Here is a 19,972-nt window from a genome sequence, read left to right on the forward strand (position 1 = left end):
CAGCCAACGGCAACAGAGCCCAACATTCTGATTCTGCTTTCTGCCTTTACCAGATTCTAGTTTGTGACTCCGGAGTTAAGCCCAAAATCTACCAAGCCACTCCAGAAACTTTCTTCTGTGTCTCCCCCACACAAGCCTGAACAACAGCGAACACCCAAAAAAACAAAAAAAACAAACAAAAAAAAAACAAAACAAAACAAAAAAAAACTTAAAACTCCAATCAAGTCTCGCTGGAGCTTTGTCAAATGCAGAAACACATGCGTGTTTCTGCCTGCAGCAGTTAACACATCACAGCACCCAGGTGTCCATGTTTCCTGGTGACCAGGCCAAACTTCAGTTCAGTGCAATCAATAGACTAATGATCATATTCATGGGCTTCAGAATGAGCTCTTCCTGTAAAGAGCCATCATCATTACTGGGAAAGCAGCGAAGCAAATACAGTCAGACCCAGAACTGTGGCCACTCCTGAGAAAGATGAACGAAGTAGCTGCATGAAATAAGCTGCTGAAAGCACAAACAAAACACTGATATCGAAGCGCAAGAGGAAATGAATCATTTTTATTCTAATACAGCAGTCTGAACATCAAAAGCTTTTAAAACAAGTGTTTCTCCTTAAAAAAACATTATTTCTGATTATGGCATTTTATTAAGCTAATATTTTAAACAAATGCTTTGCTCAAGAGGAATTAGTTAGACTCACAGGGGGATAATAAAGCCTTAATCATAGGTTTAAACTATACTGAGTGTTTATTCAGTGAGTTTGTTGATCAACCATGTCAGGTCATATAATAATGTCAAGTGACATGATCAGGATCAAGTGTTCACCAATTTGATCTTATTTAATTTTTAATTTTAACATTTAATTGGTCTTATTAAACATTATACCTTGCATGTTAGTATCTACTGTAAGCTCTAGCTTCACAACATTTTTGTATCTTTACAAGGAAAGGTACTCTGATGCCACCCTGTCCACTTTGGGGATATCTGATCATGAATGATGTGAAATTGTAACCTACAGCTGTGGGCAGTAAAACAGATAAAAACAATGTTCTATCAATACAGGTGCTACTTCACCAGCACAACAGGCAAGGTAAAACCAGGACTTCTACTGCACACTCAAACCACAACGTTTTCCAGTTATTTGAAGTACTTGCGTGTGCCTGGAGAGACGAATGAGGACGAAGGATGGTGAGGTTCATTCCGGGTCAAAAACTCTCCCTCTTGCATGAATCATTCGAATTGCTTTAAGGCTGTACTTGGTGCCCTAGGTGTCCGTTTCTGGGTGGCCTGGAACCGAGGCTGTGTAGTAGAGTGGGAATATTTCATGACCCCATATCCAGCCCTGGCAGATGGCGGCCTCCTCTAAAATGCTTGTCTGCTTCCTTTCTGATTTCTGAGTTACCCAACACTCTCATACTTCAAAGCCAACACACAGAGAAGTACAGAGAAACTCCCAATACTGACACAGTATACAAGTGTGAATTACACATTTCTGGTTTATAAAAAAGGAATGACATGTAGCTGTTGTTTCAAGAGGACTGGTTCGAGTTTTTAAAAGCTCATTCTTTGTTTCGAATTCAGATTGGTAGGGTTCCCCCCCAGTTTACTTCTTTTCCACTCCAGCGCTAATCCCCGTCCTCACATTCTGATATTTCACAATGAGTGTGGGTAGGCAGCTGGAGCACATGGAAGTCATCCAGGGAGTGTGACTCGGGTAATCTCTGCTGTCCTGACTCAGAGCGCCTAGCAACAGCCAGCCGTGGTGAAACCGAACTCTTTTAAGAGGGGAGAAAGCAGGTCTTGCAAAACACAGAGCACTCAGTCTGACAAATATACGAACCAGGGGATCGAGCAAAGAATAGGACCAGCATTTCACATTTGCATGCGTTTCTCAACTGGATACTCAATGGAATTAACTTTTTTAAAAGATATTTTATTTCGACAGCTGTGCAATTAAACTACACTGCAGTTACTCACCTGGAATATTCTTTTGAGATATCTATCTTATACAGAACGCCCCCAACCAGTTTCATGAAGACTGCAAGCTATTAGGAATATTTTAAACATGAGATGCAGGTTGGGTTTCTCTTCCTCTGTCTATTCCACATGCTTCACTAGTTTCAGTAAACTTGCGAAAGATATTAATATTACCACCAGAGGACTAGGCATGATCTCTTAAAATTTATTGCATTTCACAAGCCACCAACGACTTAAAAGTCCTGTAATACCACATGAGCAAGTATATCTGTTTGGCCACAGATGATATAATACAACCACACATCTTGTAAAATACTATGACAAATTAATCAAGAGATTAAAATTTCATGAAGGGAATAACTTACTTCACAGTCTAGCAGTAGTAGCACAATTCAAAATACTGAAAAATTAATGAGATATTTTTTTAAATGGTGCCCATCTTATTCAGTGGCAGAAGCAAATAGACACTAATCACAGATGTCAGACTATGATGGAACGTAACAGATTGCCGCAGGCTTACAGCAAGTGATTACAATTATGGCATTTAGCTGACACTTTTATCCAAAGCCACTTACAATTAATACTGAATACAACCTTGCTCAGGGGCTCAACAGTGGAGCTTGAATCGGCTTGAACTGATTACTACTCAGGTACCTTAACCTCTGAGCCACCACTGCCAGATTAACAGCTCACATGTAAATGGAAGGAAACAGCACAAAAACTTCGTATTCTAAACTGCATAATTCATTAATCAGTTATATCATCAACATATTTTCTATATAATTTTTTTTTTATTATAGACACAAAAGTCTTATTATATGAGAAAATCAGCTAATAACGGCATATAAGTTTTAAAGCACTTTATTTTAAGATCTTTTTCAGCCATCTTCGTTTCTGTAGTTAGACTCTGCGACATCCGGGCTGGAATATTGTCCATTAAAAACAAATAATCAAAAATAAATCAACAATACGTCATGGTGAGTCACAACTTTAATTACACTGAGGAGAAGGAAAGAACACCGTGATGGTTAAATGATGATGTGTGCTACAGTACTTGGAGCTAGACATGCTAAGCCCAGAAAACATGACTGAGGTAAAGGCTCCCTACTACTAGTGCATGGATACTACTGCTCAGTGACGTCAGAACAGAGATTACACATCTGCATTTAGAGAAACACCACCTCATCTATGCCCTTTTACGTTATCCCTCCTCTCTCACTGGTCTATGCATGGCTTTACTGTCAGCCTCCAGCCAACGCGAGCCTGACCTTGAAGCAGCTGCTCAGTGAGTGACGTCGCCTCTTGGCTCCCAAAACCCAAACACATCCCAACAGAGCCTGGTGCTCGGTCTGATGCTGTATGTCGCACGCGTGACTGTGTGCTCTTTCCAGCTGTGATTAGATGGCAAGGGCACAATCGCATTCTAAATTTGGCGTTTGGCTCCAAAACAAGCATGATGTTCCTGGAAAAGGCTGTGAGGTTCAGCTGAACACTCCAGGCAAACAATAAACTGCATGTCAGTGCACTGAGGGGCATGTATGCAGGTCCACTTTTGTTAGTCAACAAATGAGCATTGTTTTTCTGCTGGTTTGCAATAACTTAACATAGCTGTTTAAGGAACTACTGAAAAACAAACAAACAAAAAACACTTGTCCTCAGGAATATAACAACACCCCCACTAATTGTATACCTTTCTTGGGACTCATCATTCCTGATAGGCTACCTTTCAGCAGGTGCTTAAACCAGGTTTGGGGCAAAGGATTTACAATATTTACATTTACCTGATGCTTTTATCCAAAGCAACTTACAATTGTGACTGAGTATAAGTTGAGCAATTGAGGGTTAAGGGCCTTGCTCAAGGGCCCAATAGCAGCAATTTGGCAGTGATGAGGCTAGAACCAGCAAACTTCCGATTACAAGTCAATTACTTTAAACACTGAGCTACCATTGCCCTACCTTATATTAAGCTACCATATGTGCTTAACAGCATTTTGGCGAAAGAAAACCATTAAATCATTAGCCAAAAACAGGATGTCACTTTAATGAAAAGGAATAAGTTTGAAAATGACACACTGAGCATTTGTAAATGGCTGGTTTATGTGAGCAAAACCTTTACAGGTATTTTTTCTTGTTTAACTGAAAACTAACAGTGAAACCAAATATTTTCCTAACTTTTGATGAGCAGTGTACAGAACTGAGAAGGTTGAGGAGTTAGATAAAGAATGTTTTATTCTAAAGTTTGGAACGACTAAAAGAAAGTTAAAAAGAGTTGAGAGATCCAATTACGAGGTACACAGCTACATAATGGTAGTACTTAACGCAAAGTGTGGAATCCCTAGTATCACATTCAGAAGCAGGATGTTCTGTGGTCGCTAACTGAACCCCAGGAGGTAATCTGACGTATTTCTGTTATTTATGAGTGTCTCATGATGACACATTTTAGTTGTTTATCGGAATAACAAACATTTGAGTGGAAAATGTTAAACAATCAAATGACTTCTCCTATGAGAAAGTACACTTTTAAGTTTTATATATTAACTGTGCGCACCCACCCCATCCCTCATTATAATCACTCGGCCTTAAAAGCTACTGTTCAAGTTTTCCACAGGTTTGCAGTGGTCTAAGTAGGCTTGTAAATAATGATAATATAGGGTAGCAGGCTAAACAATGTTAAAGCCATAGTTAAGTAGTGGTTAAGTTTGCCACAGGAAGATTCATTTTTAACATGCAGATACTGTTCCATACCTACGCCAAGAACAAAAAAATTACAATGTGTTCCAGAACCTACACATCCGGTTTTTTTATTGTTTAAATTTTTTATAAACTCTCAATAGTTTTAATTAAGCACTGACAAAATTTCCAAATCCAGTCTTAGGGAACCCCAGACAGTCCACATTTTGCTCCATCCCAGCTTGTAACACACCTGAATCAAGCAACTGAGTACACTGAAGTCCTAATACAGTTGTGTTTGGAGCTCAATGCAAAAATGAGGACCATCTGAGGGTCCACAAGGACTGGATTAGAATACTATGCACTAGACGAATTGGTCAGTCATTGATCCCATTTGAAGGGGTTCTATGGAACATGACGGTAAGAGCCTCACCCGAGCAGACCTTGGGAAAACTGTGGATGCACCACTGCAAACGTGAGGGGTTTCAGCCCAGATAGCTTGGAATTCCAAATTCCTCACGTGAACACCCACAACTAATACCCCAGGATTTTCAGATATGTTTAACAGATTATGTTTTGTAATGAAAAGTTTTGAAATTCTTAATTACTTATTAATTTAAGTAGGCTTGTATCATGTGCAGCACTGTAGTGCATGTCCATTCTAAGCCAGACTCTCTATGATCACTTCTAGGTCATTTCTGCCATTGCCTCATCATAAAGAAATTTCTCTGTGAATTCCAAACAATGTAGCATAAGCAGACACAGCAACGCTTACTGCCACAATAATGAATGAACATGTAGCCTGAAAAATCATCTTTTTTACTTCCCCTGCTGCGAAACACTAGCAGAGCAGCATTCATTCCACACAGCCTCCAAGGGTGTACCACTAGCACAGGTGCTAACCAGATCTAGTTGCAATGCCGTACCGTAGCTGGCCTCTGCCACATCGATATGACCCATGACATTAAGTCTTTCTTCCAGCTCCGAGTAGATCCCCCTGATGAGATACTCCGTACTCTTCAAAGACAGGGAGACGGCTCCACAATCCAGACCAGTTTACTCACATTTACATTCTTTTTCTCTGCAGATCCAAATCTCTGTTAGAAACTTATCTGTGAAAAATCATGACATTTCCAAGCCAGGACTATGAATGGATTTCAATAAAACTGATTATCTAAAACAACACAACCAAGATAAAACAAATGTACAAATCCCTTCTAATTATCTGCCAGAAGAAGCTAAGTTGGACAGGTTCACACCAAAGCTGTAGCTACTGTTTTAACAAAATACTGTGATCATTTAGAGCAATACTGTAATTGCAACTGCAATTAACATTTACCTGTATGTTGTGATACATAATCAAATTACAGTGTGCTACAATAGATAGGATTTCTTTAGCCTTAGTAAGTCCTTTTTTGTCAAAACAATACTAGTAGAACAATTCATGCTGACCGGTAACCAGTGCAATCAAAGCAGATACAATGACACTTTAGGTTCTTCAACATGAGTAATTAAAATTCCATGCACATGCAATAATGACATTTTGCAAATAACTAACCAAAGAAGCTGAAAAAGCATTTCGTAAACATTGTTTAAAAAAGTACTATATAAATAAAAAGTGATCGAGTATAACAATTTAGACCAGCATAACGTACACGTGAAACAATAATAAACTCGGTGGATTTCAGGTCCTGTGCAAAGCTAACTCACATAGAGGGATCCACACCATGGGGTCGGCGCAGTGGCATTCACACAACAGCAGTATCCATTTCCTGCTTCACACATGAACCATTACCTTATAAAAGCTGAGTTCCAGGAACAGAAAAACAGACAAAGCTATTACACGGCGAAGGCCGCCTCCTTCTCCATCACTGGACATTTTTCACTCTGTAGCCTGTAAGGGCTTAAATGGGATTTATTACTGGCCAGTGGAGTGGGGAGGGGGCGCCACGGACAGGGACAGCCCTGCAGCCCATGGAGTACACGTAACAGAGCCAGGAAGAAGCTCAGAGTGGAAAGGGGTCATCAGCAGCAAGCACGCCTGCCTGCTCTGTCTAGTACTGCAACACAAATATGGCGCGAGAGGAAACACTAAAGAGAACTTGATCAACACGAGGAGCAGAATATACACTGTTGGCTACATATGCAGTATTTTTTTCAGTGCCTTCAAAAACAAATGACACCACACAACATCGTCGTCTCCCTGTCTGTCTACCAAAGGCGAGCGGTAACACCCAGTGATGTGAACCCTCAAGAGGAGAGGAAAAAGAGGACTGAAATCATGCAACAATCAACTGCAAAAGGAAAATTATTTGGACAGTTAAGAGGGGAGGGGAGTAATTAAACATTATAATCTGTTTATTCATCTTCTGAAAATCAGCTTTCATCAAACGGTTAAGCCAGTTAACGGTGTTGCTTCCACAGCATGACTCAACATTGACAGTTTACTGGTTGCCAAGGCAATCTGATTCCCAAAAGTGGCCTTTTTTTCGTTTTTATAAATTGAGAAAAGATAATAATCCCAATTTAAATAATACATAAATAAATACATTTTATATATACACACACACATCCACACACACACACACACACACAAACTTACTTCTCTGTTGCCCTTAATGGACGTTGCAGGATGGGTTTCAGACACATGCACACCATCGGGACAAGACTAGGACCTCTAGAAAGTTGGACTAGACGTGTTCAAGGAAACACGATTCAGAATCATTTAGGATAAGCACTGACAAACATGGCACCTCGAACACGGCTATTTGGAAGTTGAAGGCCACAAATCAGGCAATACTGTGGAAACTTTTAAACAATGTACAGGGTGCTACTTTACTTCATCTGTTGCATACCCAAATTAAAGAACAGACCTGATTTGATGTGGCTGGAAAACAAAAGATCTGATCAGGCTTACAGAAAGTCAGCCTAGTTAGCCTATTATGATTTAGTCTATAAAACAATGTTGCAGATGTGGAATCTCAATGTTGTGAAGTCATTATGATTTTTTTTAAATTTTTTTTAACAATGGGACTTGATACAGCAATTAAAAATATAGAAATCCTGAAAAGTTTTGCTTTAATAATTACTATATAATGTTAGTGTTTCGTTATATAACTGCAGCAAATAGTTACAGTGTCTTAATTACTCCGAATGCTGCCTGTTAACAATAGCAACCATACTGTCAGCTTTGTCAATCAAAACCTGATGGCTGGTTACCAAGTGTAGGAAACATGTTTAAAGGTTAGCATGGAGTCCTGTACCAGGGCTTCCAAATCTTTTGCAATTTTTTTTTTTTTTAAAGAAAAGAAAAAGATTATTTTGAATCTGCTAGAATAAGAATCTGTCAGTACAAATACTGGCATTTTTCAAGATATTGACTGACAAACTCAATAAACTATGTGGTTTATGAAGCCAAAAATATGTATCTTTCACTCAGTGCAAATACATAATAGCAATTCTTTTAGGGAAATTGAAATAAGACTGTGTTTGGTTAGATTTTTTTCATATAGGTCATTTTCATTGAGACCATGTATACACAATTATTTGTAAATTCATCAATATTGCAGTTATGCCTCTACCTAACAAGTGAAGACAAAATTAATCCATTCCTAACAGTAATACATCCGCGGAGATGAAATTAAATGCTTCAAGGTATAAACAGTGCTAAAGAAACAGGCCATGAACTGGCTATGCCAAACCAAACTCCTACTGAGCAGACTGTCAAATCAAAGGTGCCCACATGTTATAAGCAATTACAGATAAGTTATAAGCAATCCTCAGAATACATATGAGTACATACTGTTACTGTCACTGTTAAAGCCAAAACAATGGATTTCAGAACAAAAATACAGAAGCCTCAATACTGTTTTCTAGAATACTGGAAGGGATTGAAGGAATGTTTCTAATTCTATTCATGGACAGCTCTCTGAATGCAAAAACATTGCCACAAAAACATATTTATCTGTTTTTGAATTGTTAATTAATGTTTCCATTGCTCCTGAAGAACAACAAGAGTACAACCATCAAAATAAAGCATATAAATAAATCAGTTACAATAGACATAAGAACTGTTTTAGCAAAATCATGCATCTCCAACTGTGTTACTCTTAAATTAGCAATGAAAATAATCAGTGGTCATTAGAAAAATGCATGACAGGCAAATCTGAAATATCATCTACCTAAAAACCAAAAAAAGAGACAAGAACCTTAGACTTCAGGGGAGGCAATACTTGGCTTTTGTTTAAATTATATTACACAATCAACCAAACAAGAGTATCTTAGAAAATACACTGTCCATGGAGATTACTGGATGACAAGATCATTTGAAGATAAAATAATTTCTGTCTGGAAAATGCAAAAATTGTTCAATGTCAATCTGCCTTTTTTAAGACAAAGCTTCTTGACTTCTCTTAACACCATAACAGAATGATTTAGGAATGTAATGACAAACCAGTGACCAGGGGCCTGAAATCCACTGCAAACAACAAAAACCAGGAACCCTTTTACATTTACCCACATCAAAACAAACCTGCAGATTTTTGAGACTGTTCTTACTGAAATGATTCATGACAACTTTTAGAAATAAAAGTGTCTAAAAATAAATACATTCACAAGGGAAACGAGAGAATGGGGCAGTTGTTTCTAGAAGCCCAAACCCAAAACAACAGTCTGACATGGGCAGCCTGAGGGATCCAGATTTCCATGTTCCGTCAGCACATCCCAAAGTCCTGAATCACCCCGTCAGTCTTTCCTTTCCTCTACCCACAAGCTGAGACAAGTCCTGCCCTTTCTTTCTGACTGGCGCAAACGTATCGCTTTCTGTTTCAAACGCTAAACCGTATATATAATTTATGTTGTTTTAAACATTATATTAAACCTGGATCTACAGTCAGCTGATTGTATCAACTTAATATCATAGCTGGTCAGCCAGCCAAGTTAGATAACCTAGGTTAGCTAAGGATGTTACTAGGTTAGCTATATCACTATTTATCTCTAGTTTCCTCTTTAGCAATGATATGCGAGGACGTCACCTGATCTTAGTTCAGTGAAATTACAGTTCTCATGGCGGCTTTGTCAGAAATCAAGCATATTTTGATAACTCGCTTTTAGTTAATACCCAGAGTGGACCGTTTCCTTTTGTTTGCCATATTAGCTAGCGTTAGCGAACCAGTTTAACCAAGTTAGCGATACGTTAGTTAGCTAGCTAGAGTTAGCCAGCGTTAACTTATTCGAGCTAATGTTTGATCCCAAACACTTATTTATCCAGCTAAAGGCCGATGTCATAACTTTTTTAAAGCGGTACAAGGATAATCAACGTAGTCAACAAGTTTTAAAGAGTTTGTCCAATAACAATATATATAACATAAGTTAAGCGCGGAGAAGCTCTCTCGCTGAACTTTCATCATATTGCCAAAGATCTTTGACAAGGCAACGTCTCTTGTCAGTTAGGAGCGTTAACCTAGCGATAATCAGACCAGTGTCAGATAATCATCAGACCAGTGACACCAGTCTGGATTCCGTCAGTGTTGGTGAGAGCAAGAAAGTTACCTTGGATAAGACCCTCCGGTTAACCTCTTGGTCACAATGCCCGGACGTCTAATCAATTCTCTCGGATATGACCCGATGGGGGGGGGGGAAAAAAACCCAATCCTTTCTTCTTTCTCAAAGGGTAGACAGCTAGCTTGCTACCCACTTTTTGTTTTGTTTTGTTTTTATCTCAGTTTATAATAACGACGACAAGGCCATTTTGAACTGAAAGTCGATACTTCCGCGGTTGTCAGAGCAGCTCGCGCCTCCGCTGAGAGGAGGCACCGTTCGCGCGATCTCCGCGAGCTTGACAGCCAACGCAACTGATGGAAATTTCAGGGAAGTTACAAACTGGATAAAGAAGGGAAGGGGTGGGGCAGGCGCCGGAGAACGTGTAGGTGCGCCAGTTTACGTAGCTGTCCGGTTAGAAAAAGTGGAATCTTTCCTTTGACTTTTCATTGGATTAGATAAAAGACAGACGCATGCGTTCGTGTAGAAGAAAGAAAGAAAAAAACAAAAACAACACAGGTAGATCAGCCGTATAAAACCCTCAGAATGAAGACAAGAAATACGCAACGCTGCCTTAATAGTAAAGCAAACCGTAAGGAAGCAAAAGATAGTAAAGGAGATTACGCGGTCAGTCCATCTCAGGCGGAGATGTGTCTTGGTCGCCATCTACAGGGCAAAACTTTGCGCTACTGATCCACAGTGGTGATACCGTTTAACAGTTCAATCAATTATTAAAAAATAATATATCAAGATATTGTATATATGTGTGTCAAAACTTTATTCTACTTTTCTGCTCACAGAATAATGATAATATACGCAGGCATTTAGATTCACTAAGGTCCTTCAAAAATAAAAAGTATTGCAAAAACAGTGGAATCGACTCTAATGTTACATCGGCCAGTTTATACCATCTCTTCTCAGCATAGACTGTATAGTTTGTAGTTATTGACCAAGCACATTAATCAATAGCTTGTTTGGAGATTATTTGACCTTGTTATGCATCTGAAAAGTCACTCCGCTGCTACCTCTGAACCCCTCATCTTCCATATCCTCATCCTTATGGTTGTGTGGGCATGTCTATAAGAATAATCCTATCTAAGATGTAGTTTTTGCTTTACTTTAGTTATCATTATACTTGGACCCAGTTGGGTAGATTTCATTCATTCATGTATTTATATCAGTATGTATTTATATCAGTATACCTGATAGGAGCCCAGTGATTCCGTTGATTTGCACAAGGACCTTATTAAATGCAAGTGCCGGCATATAGGCTGTGCATTATCACAGCATGTAATTATAAGCATGGAATAAGGATTTGATACATCCATATCTTTACATTATCTTTTAATAACTGATTTAGCTGTTAAAGAAATCGGATCAAAACTCTGGCTCACTGGTACAAATTTCCACTTTTGTTGCGTTTATTTGACTACCAACATTTATCTACTAGTTTTATATATTGACAAATCATTTCTGAAAACAACAGTACACTTGTTTTTAGCTGACATTTTGAATGATGCGGAAATAAGTGCTCAAATGTTACAAACGAAACAAATATACAAGTTAAAAGGCTTACATATCTTATATCAGGTAGGCTTTGTTCTTTAATGTAGTTAAAAGCACATATTTGACCTTGGACCATTAAGAATTATTTTTACAGCTAAAGAGCGTTGAATCTGATACTCCTTGGGCCAGTTTCCCGATCCCAGTTTAACCCTACACAAAAATAATTTCCAATGGTGAGTCAGCATGTGCACTGAAATTTAGTCTATGTACAGGAAACCGGGCCATTCTTGATCTTTGTGGTATCTTGATTTAGAGAAATTTGTCTGTTTGTTTTTTTTACCCTAGTTGACGTAATTTTTTCCCCCTAATTTTAGTCATCATAAAAATGGGACGTGAAACCAGAGAGAAAAGGGGGGAACTCTACTCAAAAACTCCTTAGCTCGGTCCCCAGTCGTGTGATGCACGTACATGCGCGCTGTTTTTCCTTCGGTCACCACTCAAGCGCGCATCTGCTCTAGCCTGCAGTTTTCCGTTATAAAACAAGAAGCATTTGATTTTTATGCGAAGAATTTTGCTTACTGAGGTCACGTGAAAGTTTTTAGTTTGGAGTTATAGCTTTAATCATTTCATTTGGAGTTACTCCGAGGAATACATTTACGAAGACTTCCCTCGAAGCCCGGAAAGTGATTGCTCCTCAGACAAGCTTGTTTAGGAAATATGTGTTTTAATATTTTTCTTTGACCGCCCTTGGGACCCTTTATATTATAAACACTCTTCCACTGCCCTTCCATCTCTTTCTAAATAACAGTGAATCTGACAGCAAGCCCAGATGAGTTTAGTGTTTTAATATGTGTTTGCTCTAACGCGAAATATTGCATTGTCTATGGTTTTTGTGTTTTTGTACATTTGCATATGTTACACAATGTGTGAACGAGCCGTTTGTCGCCACTTGAGGGCAGTAAAAGCGCTCGAATGCTTAGTAAGTAGTTATAATTATTAATACCGTAACATGTTTACGTAGTTACACCTTTTAACGTAGAAAAACTGTACTTTGGCAAAAAAAAAGCTGCTGAGAAACCGAGCAAAGATATTTCTGATAGAAAACATCAACGAAAATGTAAAAGTCAAGAAAAATCTGAATTGCCATTGTGTTATACTCCCAAGCAAAAGTAAATAATTAAGAAGTAATTTTGAGTTCTGTCTTAATAGTATATTTACAGTTGATAACTCGCACACCATTTATGTGAATGCCTATGTGAATGCCTATGTGATCAAATACAAATATATGTATATTGCTGATTATTCTCCCCGTTGGCTCGTGTAAATTTCTCACCTTGTGAGCCAGCGTAACCACTGGAGTTTAAAGAGGTATTTTAATACCACTTAAAGAGGTATTTTCATGTCTTCTGGGGTTTGGAGTATATTTAGACATATTAATAGGAAGTCTGTATTTCAGATCAAATCTGTTTGTTTGAAAACTGTGTACCAGGAGATCAGGTGAGAAATCCTCCATAAATAAAACAATATTGTGATCTACAACCATAACTGTTATATTCATAATATAATCTCACTGAATCTGCTGATTCTTTGAGTTCTTGGTGGATAAGATATGAAAGTGTGTATCCCTTTGGAAAAGCCAGAAGGGCACTGCACAGTTGTGGTTCCTTGGACACATGAGTTTATATCTTCACATAATTTCTCCTGATGTTAGAATAATTACCACTCCAGCCCTTTCATTTCAATTCAGTAATTTTAGACAAACACTGATACAAATGAACAGGATATGAACGGAGTTCGACAATATGTTGTAATCTCATTTAAAATTCTCAAAAGAACGTTGGATATTGACCAGTGTTTCATTGTAACAAGACTTATGACTGTTGAATTCTGCTGACTGTTCTGGTTGGTGTATTCCTCTTGGTCTATCTCTTTACCTGCTGTAACCCTCCAAAGGATTTTTGATTTTATTATGTGAGTTTGGTGACTGATCATTGCAAGATTATTTCCATTCATAGAATATGTCAATCACAAGTCACTTATTTTCTTTCATAGTCTTATGAAATGTATGCTGTCCAAATGTCAAAAAATGACTAAAAACCCAATCAGATTTATTTTGTGAAAGTGGGTCGCACACAGCTACATGAACTGCACTAAATATTGATTCATTTAGAAAAGCAGATTATCCCGAACGGATTCAGTGGAAAACTCTGTGCCAAACTGGCTGTCCATCAGAGCGACAGCCGAATGTGAGAGCCGCTGCCTGAGCGGGAATGCCAGTTAACCCCTCAACTTCACCTTGCCTTTTCTCACTGAGAGAAAAGTGAACAAAACAATACTGGCTGTATCACTGAAATAGGGGTTAGTGTGTTATTTAGGCAGCGCTATCAGTGTGAGAGAAGCTGAATGTTGCAGCTCAAAGTCATCTGGTGTACCACAGAATTTAATGTTAATCCCCATCTTGGACAGAGAAATCGATAACCCCTGTCTCACCTGTAGGTAAACTACACTAACCTCTCCGGAGAAATAGAGTGCCATATCCTAAAGAGAATGCTGGATAAAAAGAGAGCTAGATAGAAGAAGAATGCCACTATCATGTTCTTGTGTGAGGTGTGCCCTCAATCAGATACGTGTGGATATTCCAGCATGAGGACAGTTTACAAAACCTGCTCTTGCAATAGAACCATGAACTTGGAAACAGTGAAAGTATCCACACTAGTCCGTTACGCAAACCACACACTTATGTTCTTTCTTGTACATTGTCACTGTCTTGTATTCTTCTCCTCATCATGTAATGATGAGGAAGGCCACGGACTTCCAAGCATGATGCACATCTGCGCCCCGGAAAGGAGGTGCATATGCTGCCTCACGCGTGTCAGTTGCCTTCATCTTACGTATTTCTCTTCCATTTCTCCCTGTCGCTCATCATTATTGGCGTCCTGGACACATCAGGAAATGTCACACGAGGCTGTTCTGGAAGCTGTGAAGTGCTCTTTTTGCCACAGCTGTGCTCTGAAAAGAAACTTGGCACAAACTTCTAAATATAAGCCTCGCACTCAAAGCCCTTAGCTTCCAGACATCATTATCCCCTTCCGCAGCGCAAACACTCAGCAGCTGGTGAAATGTGTTCAACAAAGAAAACAGTCATCGTATTTGATAGGTCATCGTAGTTAGCTCATTACAGTGAAATTAAGCCATGTTCCGTGGTACTAGTGTGAATATTACGGTTTCTAGAGCACCATTTCTTTTGGCATGGACCTACTGAAAATTGCTACAGCCATTTAAATTCAGAACTTCAAGAGATGTGAAAACATAGTGTAATTACTTAGGCTGATGCCTTTCTATACGTAGCCCCGAATAAAAGAAACAAGTTACCATGTAAATAGTAAAGCTCTTCAATGTCAAAAGATGTACAAAATGTATCATTTTCTGAGTAGAATTTCACCATTGTTATAGCAATCTTTGGAATTACATTTTTTACCAGACAGAATGTGCCAATTATTGACAAAGACCATTTTTTACCACAAAAAAACCCCAAAACACCACCCCCCCACACACTATTGCACTTTTCTGACAATTAGATAGACAACAATCTTAAGAAGCAGTCTGCATCACCAACATCAGAGTAAGGTTTATACATATAAAACCAAGGTATTCTGCCCCTCGGTGTTCACAGAGCTTCTTTTTACCTGTATTATTGACCTCCCGTTCTTTAGCGCATGACGGCTTCATCTCCGGGTACATGGACTTCTACCGAACGTCGGTCAGTATGATTGTGAGAAAGAAGCCTCGTTGGTGACATAAAGTGGATGCTTTTAGAGCTCTGGCTGATCCGGCCTCGCATATCCTACAGGATGAGCCTTACCTTGGCATTGATAAACAGCAAGTCTAATAGGCGAGTGGTTAAGATGCAATTCTACATTTAATGTGGCTTAGAAATAGAATTTTTTTTTTTCTGTGAGTTACTGGCAGAGTTGTAATTTGTTCTCAGAGCCGCCAAGGCCATTTCACATCTTTTTATTAAAACATCTAGAATGTTTATTATTTATCCTGAATTGATTCAGTCTCCATTCATTTTTCACAGCACATTAATGTCATTCTTCGACGCTGTGTAGCATGAGTTCTTGGTTGAGGTTGTTTGTGAAGCACAAGACGTGAAAGTGCATCATATGTGCAGAGTGGTTTGGGTATTGCTGTGTTGGATGAGATAAATCTGTTTCTTTGTTTGGTTTATCAGGAAGTCTTACCGCACGTTGGGACTCTTTTGGACTGGATGACTGGATGCCAGTATGGATGTTTATTTGCTAGGCATTATTGTTGGTGATTAAAAAAACATTTTAAAAAAAAGAAACCATGACTTAATGGTAATACAGGTATAAATGCTGTTATAATTAAATTATAAAAATGAAACATTTAACACTTGAATTTGCATTAAAAAGTCTGACAATATGAAGTATATAACCCAAAAATAATAAGGCAATATGAAGAGAAAATTCTACATTGCAGAAATAATTGGGATTTTGCATTATTATTATAATAAATTTCTCAGAGTAAATTTGTTTTGCTTTTCCTGAAAATATTATTCCTGCCCCAATCCTTTTATAATTGCAGGTAAATATGTTTCAGAGGTCTATCCTGCCTTCCACTTTCCCTTCTTACTGATGTCTATGCAGGGAGCCAAACACCTGTTCCGGAGACTGAGGGAAATGCTTGTTGTGGCTGAACTGACAGTGATGTGGAATCAATGTCTTGTTCTAGTCTTTCAAATCTATAGCAGAACATGAACAGAAAAATGTTTGGTGAGTTAGGATTCAGAAACATTTTAGTAGTGCATGTTTTGTTGCTGCTTTTAAGATAACCAGATTCTTAAACTCTTTAGTTTGATTTGTAGGCAATGGAGTCTCATGACGTTCCAACTCTAGATTAACAGTAAAAGAATTTTGCAATTGTATTTCCAGTTCCTGTTTATTTAGGTTGTTGCCCACCTGAAATATTCACAATGCACATGAATTATTATGAGCCATATTTGAAACACCCCATGCACTTCCCCAAGGTCAAGGTGAGAACATTTTGTTTAATCACCATCTCTGCAGCCGAGTAACTGGGTTTGCCAGTAATCGCATTTACAATCTTTAGGCCACCACATCATTGCTAACACAATCAAGCAGAATTAGCTCAGGGATCACTCCAAGTCTGTTCTGCCTGCTCCCCCACATCACAACGCACCAGCGATCAAGCCATTCATCATTAACGGCGGTAAGAGTGGCAAACACCCAGAACTGCTTGTCTACCCCTTCCACCGTCAATTTTTAGTTGGGTCAACAGGTTATCAATAGTCCTTGTTCTGGCTCAAGCTGAGGCATTATGGGGGGGGGGGGGGGGGCATCAGTCAGGCAGGTGTGCTGTGAGAAGGTGATAAGCTAATCTTTCCCCTGAGTGCAGACTAAAGCCCTTCACCCATCACCTCCACCTTCTGATTCACAGCCTGCGTAATGTTTGTGTGTTGATGGATGTGGATGAGGTGTTTTAATGGTGTGTTTTAACATGGTATAGTCATACATTTTACAAATGTATGTTAAGCATCTGATATAGGAAGCATCTGAATCTATAGGAATCTTTACACAACTACAACGGCATAAAAGACATATCGGAGCCGCCTTAACTCTGCAGTGTAAAGACATCTTAGATGTGCTGGTTTCTGAGCATCTTAAATATGTGCGTTTGTGTATTCTAAATCGCAGCTGCTGATAAACCACAGTAAACAGATGCCCAGGTAGGATTCCTGCTCTTCTCTGAGAACAGCAGGGCATAACTGATTGGCAACCTCTCCTCCTCTTCTCTCCTCTCCTCCTCTCTTTTCCTCTTCTCTCCTCTCCTCTCCTCTCCTCTCCTTTCTTTCATTAGAAAAATAACAGCCACATTCAAGTGTATGCTATTTTCCAAAGGTATATCTGCACTCCATTACTGTGGCAACATGACTTTCATGCCTCAGTAATTCTCTTAGTACGCCTGCATTCAAAGTCACTCCCTTCTTCCCTTCTCCACATGTACTGGTTGTGGCAGTTTAATACAATTTTAACGACACAGATTTGTGTGTGATTGTTCACTAATGCGCTTGCAACTCTGTGTGAGAGTGAATCCAGTGCAGCAGCTAATATCGGTATGCTGAAAGAGTGGCTGACCAGTGAAAGTTGTGGTGCCCTTGAGGGTGAAGCTGAACTGTATTCATTTGCCATCAGAGCAGTGCAGTGCCGTGCAGTGCAGTGCCGTGCAGTGCTGCTCAGGCAGGCCAGTGCTGAAACACACACACACACAGGAGGTGTGGCACGGTTCCTGTGCTGTAGATGCTGCTGCACCTGTTCCATGTTTTGCCCATGCTGGGCTTGTCTCTGTATGGACTCAACACACCTTGGCTGCTGGACAGCGCTGTGGTTGTTGCAGGCGCCGTATTACAGGTAAATTGCCGTAAGTGCACAAACTGGTCCTTGTGCTTCATCTTGTCCGGCCAGATGCTGGCCTTCTTGTCTGTCTCCATCCACTGCATCGTGTTTCATGTTGCTCTCAGTATGTGGGGCTGAGCTAGTGGGGTGAGTCTTTCTAATCAAAGCAGTGTACAGAGCGTCACTGCAGCTCCCTTACAATCCCCACTGTAGACGCTTGGCCACAAATAATAATGAGTGTGGCCGGAGCTCAAAGTGGAACAGGACATCATATTTCTCTCCTTCAGCTCGGCCTTTGCGCTGTACACAGCAGTTCTTCATATATGAAGTCTACGACTTGACTGTAATTATTCTTAGGAAGAAAAAGAGTTACTTCATTCAGTAAAAATTCATAGTGAGCATATTTTGACTTTGTTACTCTTCAAATTTCACATTATCACATGCTTAAAATCACATATGTCATAAATGCTAATAATTGATAACCAATCATCTATTAGCTATTAGTATTTATCTTGATCATGCAGTATACAGTATGCAGTATACAGTATGTAGAATACAGTGTGCAGTATACAGTATACAGTAGGCTATTGCGAACAGATATCCTACTCGTTTTCCAGGAGCGTAGTTCCGGTGGTGTGCTTTACTCCAGTTCTTCGCTCTAAAACCCATCCTGCGTTCTCATTATGAAACTTTATACCTCTCCCAGGGAAACTATGAATTCCATGGAATGGATCATTAAACCTAAACCACTGTATCATTCACCTCTAAGACAAGACTATAGTGTTTACTATATTTAATCTCTGGCCTCTAAAAATATTTAATGAGGCAATTTGAGTCGAATTATATCAACTTTTCTTTAAACTTTCTGGACAAGGATTTTGTCCCTGCCTTCTGTGTTAACTGAAATACATTAGTATTTCTGTTCCTTTACTACCCTATTTGTTAATATTACTGCTAATGATAGGAGCACATATTGAACGCTTCACACGTTTTTAAAGCCGTTACTTGTTTTTCCCTTATTCTGCAGGTTTTACATGCTGATAAGACCGTTTAGGGTCGAGCTGCCTTGTAAGTGCAGTTCGAGCGATTGACATCTGTCACCAAGGACGTCTATATATCCTCGGCTGCGGGGAAAGACTCCGTAAGCAGACTGCTTAAGCGCTAAGAATGCTGAATTAGTAGTTTGCATTTTCTATTAGCTAGTGATGTGTTTTCACTAGCTGTTAACAACAGACACATTTACAGATTCTATACTTATTCTAGACTATCATCTACATAACACTGAAAAACCGTACACTATATATAGTGTAATTCGTTTTTCCTATCAATGAAATACGATCATATACGACTATTGTAGTATTCATTTCTTTTCCCCCTAAACGTACTTGTGAACAACAAAAATTCTTTTTAAATAAAATAATTTTACTTGGAGAATGCGGGCATCGATCCCGCTACCTCTCGCATGCTAAGCGAGCGCTCTACCATTTGAGCTAATTCCCCAGCTGTTAAACACAGCGCTCCACAACATATTTAAATATTTCATATTTAACAATTTCCTATGGCGTAAATACTACAGAAAATGCACTTGCTGGACTACATGGAGAATCGCACTGCATACATGAGTAACGCTACTTAGGTTTTAGAAAAACACTTAGGTAGTTCACCTGGCTAGCTAGCTCATTCGCTAACTAGCTAGTTTAACTTACGTTAGCGAGCAAGCTGGCTAGCTAGCGACCTGTGAAATATTGTTTGCAAATTCTATGTTCAGTATTTCAAAAATAATGTGAAATACTGGTCTGTAGCTATAACCAGTGCTATATTCCATTCTAAAGGCTTCAGTTCGA

At 39.1% G+C, this 19,972-nt stretch overlaps 2 protein-coding genes and 1 non-coding gene across 6 annotated transcripts in view; 1 reads left to right on the plus strand and 2 right to left on the minus strand.

Annotated features, from left to right (window-relative positions):
- Positions 1–10,501, minus strand: part of sbno2b (strawberry notch homolog 2b) — a 44,431-nt gene extending 33,930 nt beyond the window's left edge. For all 4 annotated transcript variants that reach the window (XM_081708235.1, XM_081708236.1, XM_081708234.1 and 1 more), the window contains exon 1: positions 10,198–10,501. The gene's annotated coding sequence lies outside the window, so the exon portion shown is untranslated. The remainder of the gene's footprint in view (positions 1–10,197) is intronic.
- A 3,074-nt stretch (positions 10,502–13,575) lies between these two features.
- tm6sf2b (transmembrane 6 superfamily member 2b) lies at positions 13,576–17,019 on the plus strand (the record flags this gene model as incomplete). The annotated part of the gene is given in 6 exon segments (XM_081708053.1): positions 13,576–13,650; positions 15,313–15,392; positions 15,394–15,447; positions 15,926–16,008; positions 16,300–16,434; positions 16,647–17,019. Coding segments are annotated over 6 exon segments (570 nt in total), but the record flags the coding sequence as incomplete, so codon positions are not given.
- Positions 17,020–19,555: 2,536 nt separating this feature from the next.
- On the minus strand, positions 19,556–19,628 carry trnaa-agc (transfer RNA alanine (anticodon AGC)). Its single transcript has one exon. It is a non-coding gene; the product is annotated as a tRNA-Ala (tRNA).
- Positions 19,629–19,972: the final 344 nt, after the last annotated feature.

Source organism: Electrophorus electricus, chromosome 26 (genome assembly GCF_041902795.1).
Source record: "Electrophorus electricus isolate QZ-2024a chromosome 26, ASM4190279v1, whole genome shotgun sequence".
NCBI lineage: Eukaryota > Metazoa > Chordata > Actinopteri > Gymnotiformes > Gymnotidae > Electrophorus > Electrophorus electricus.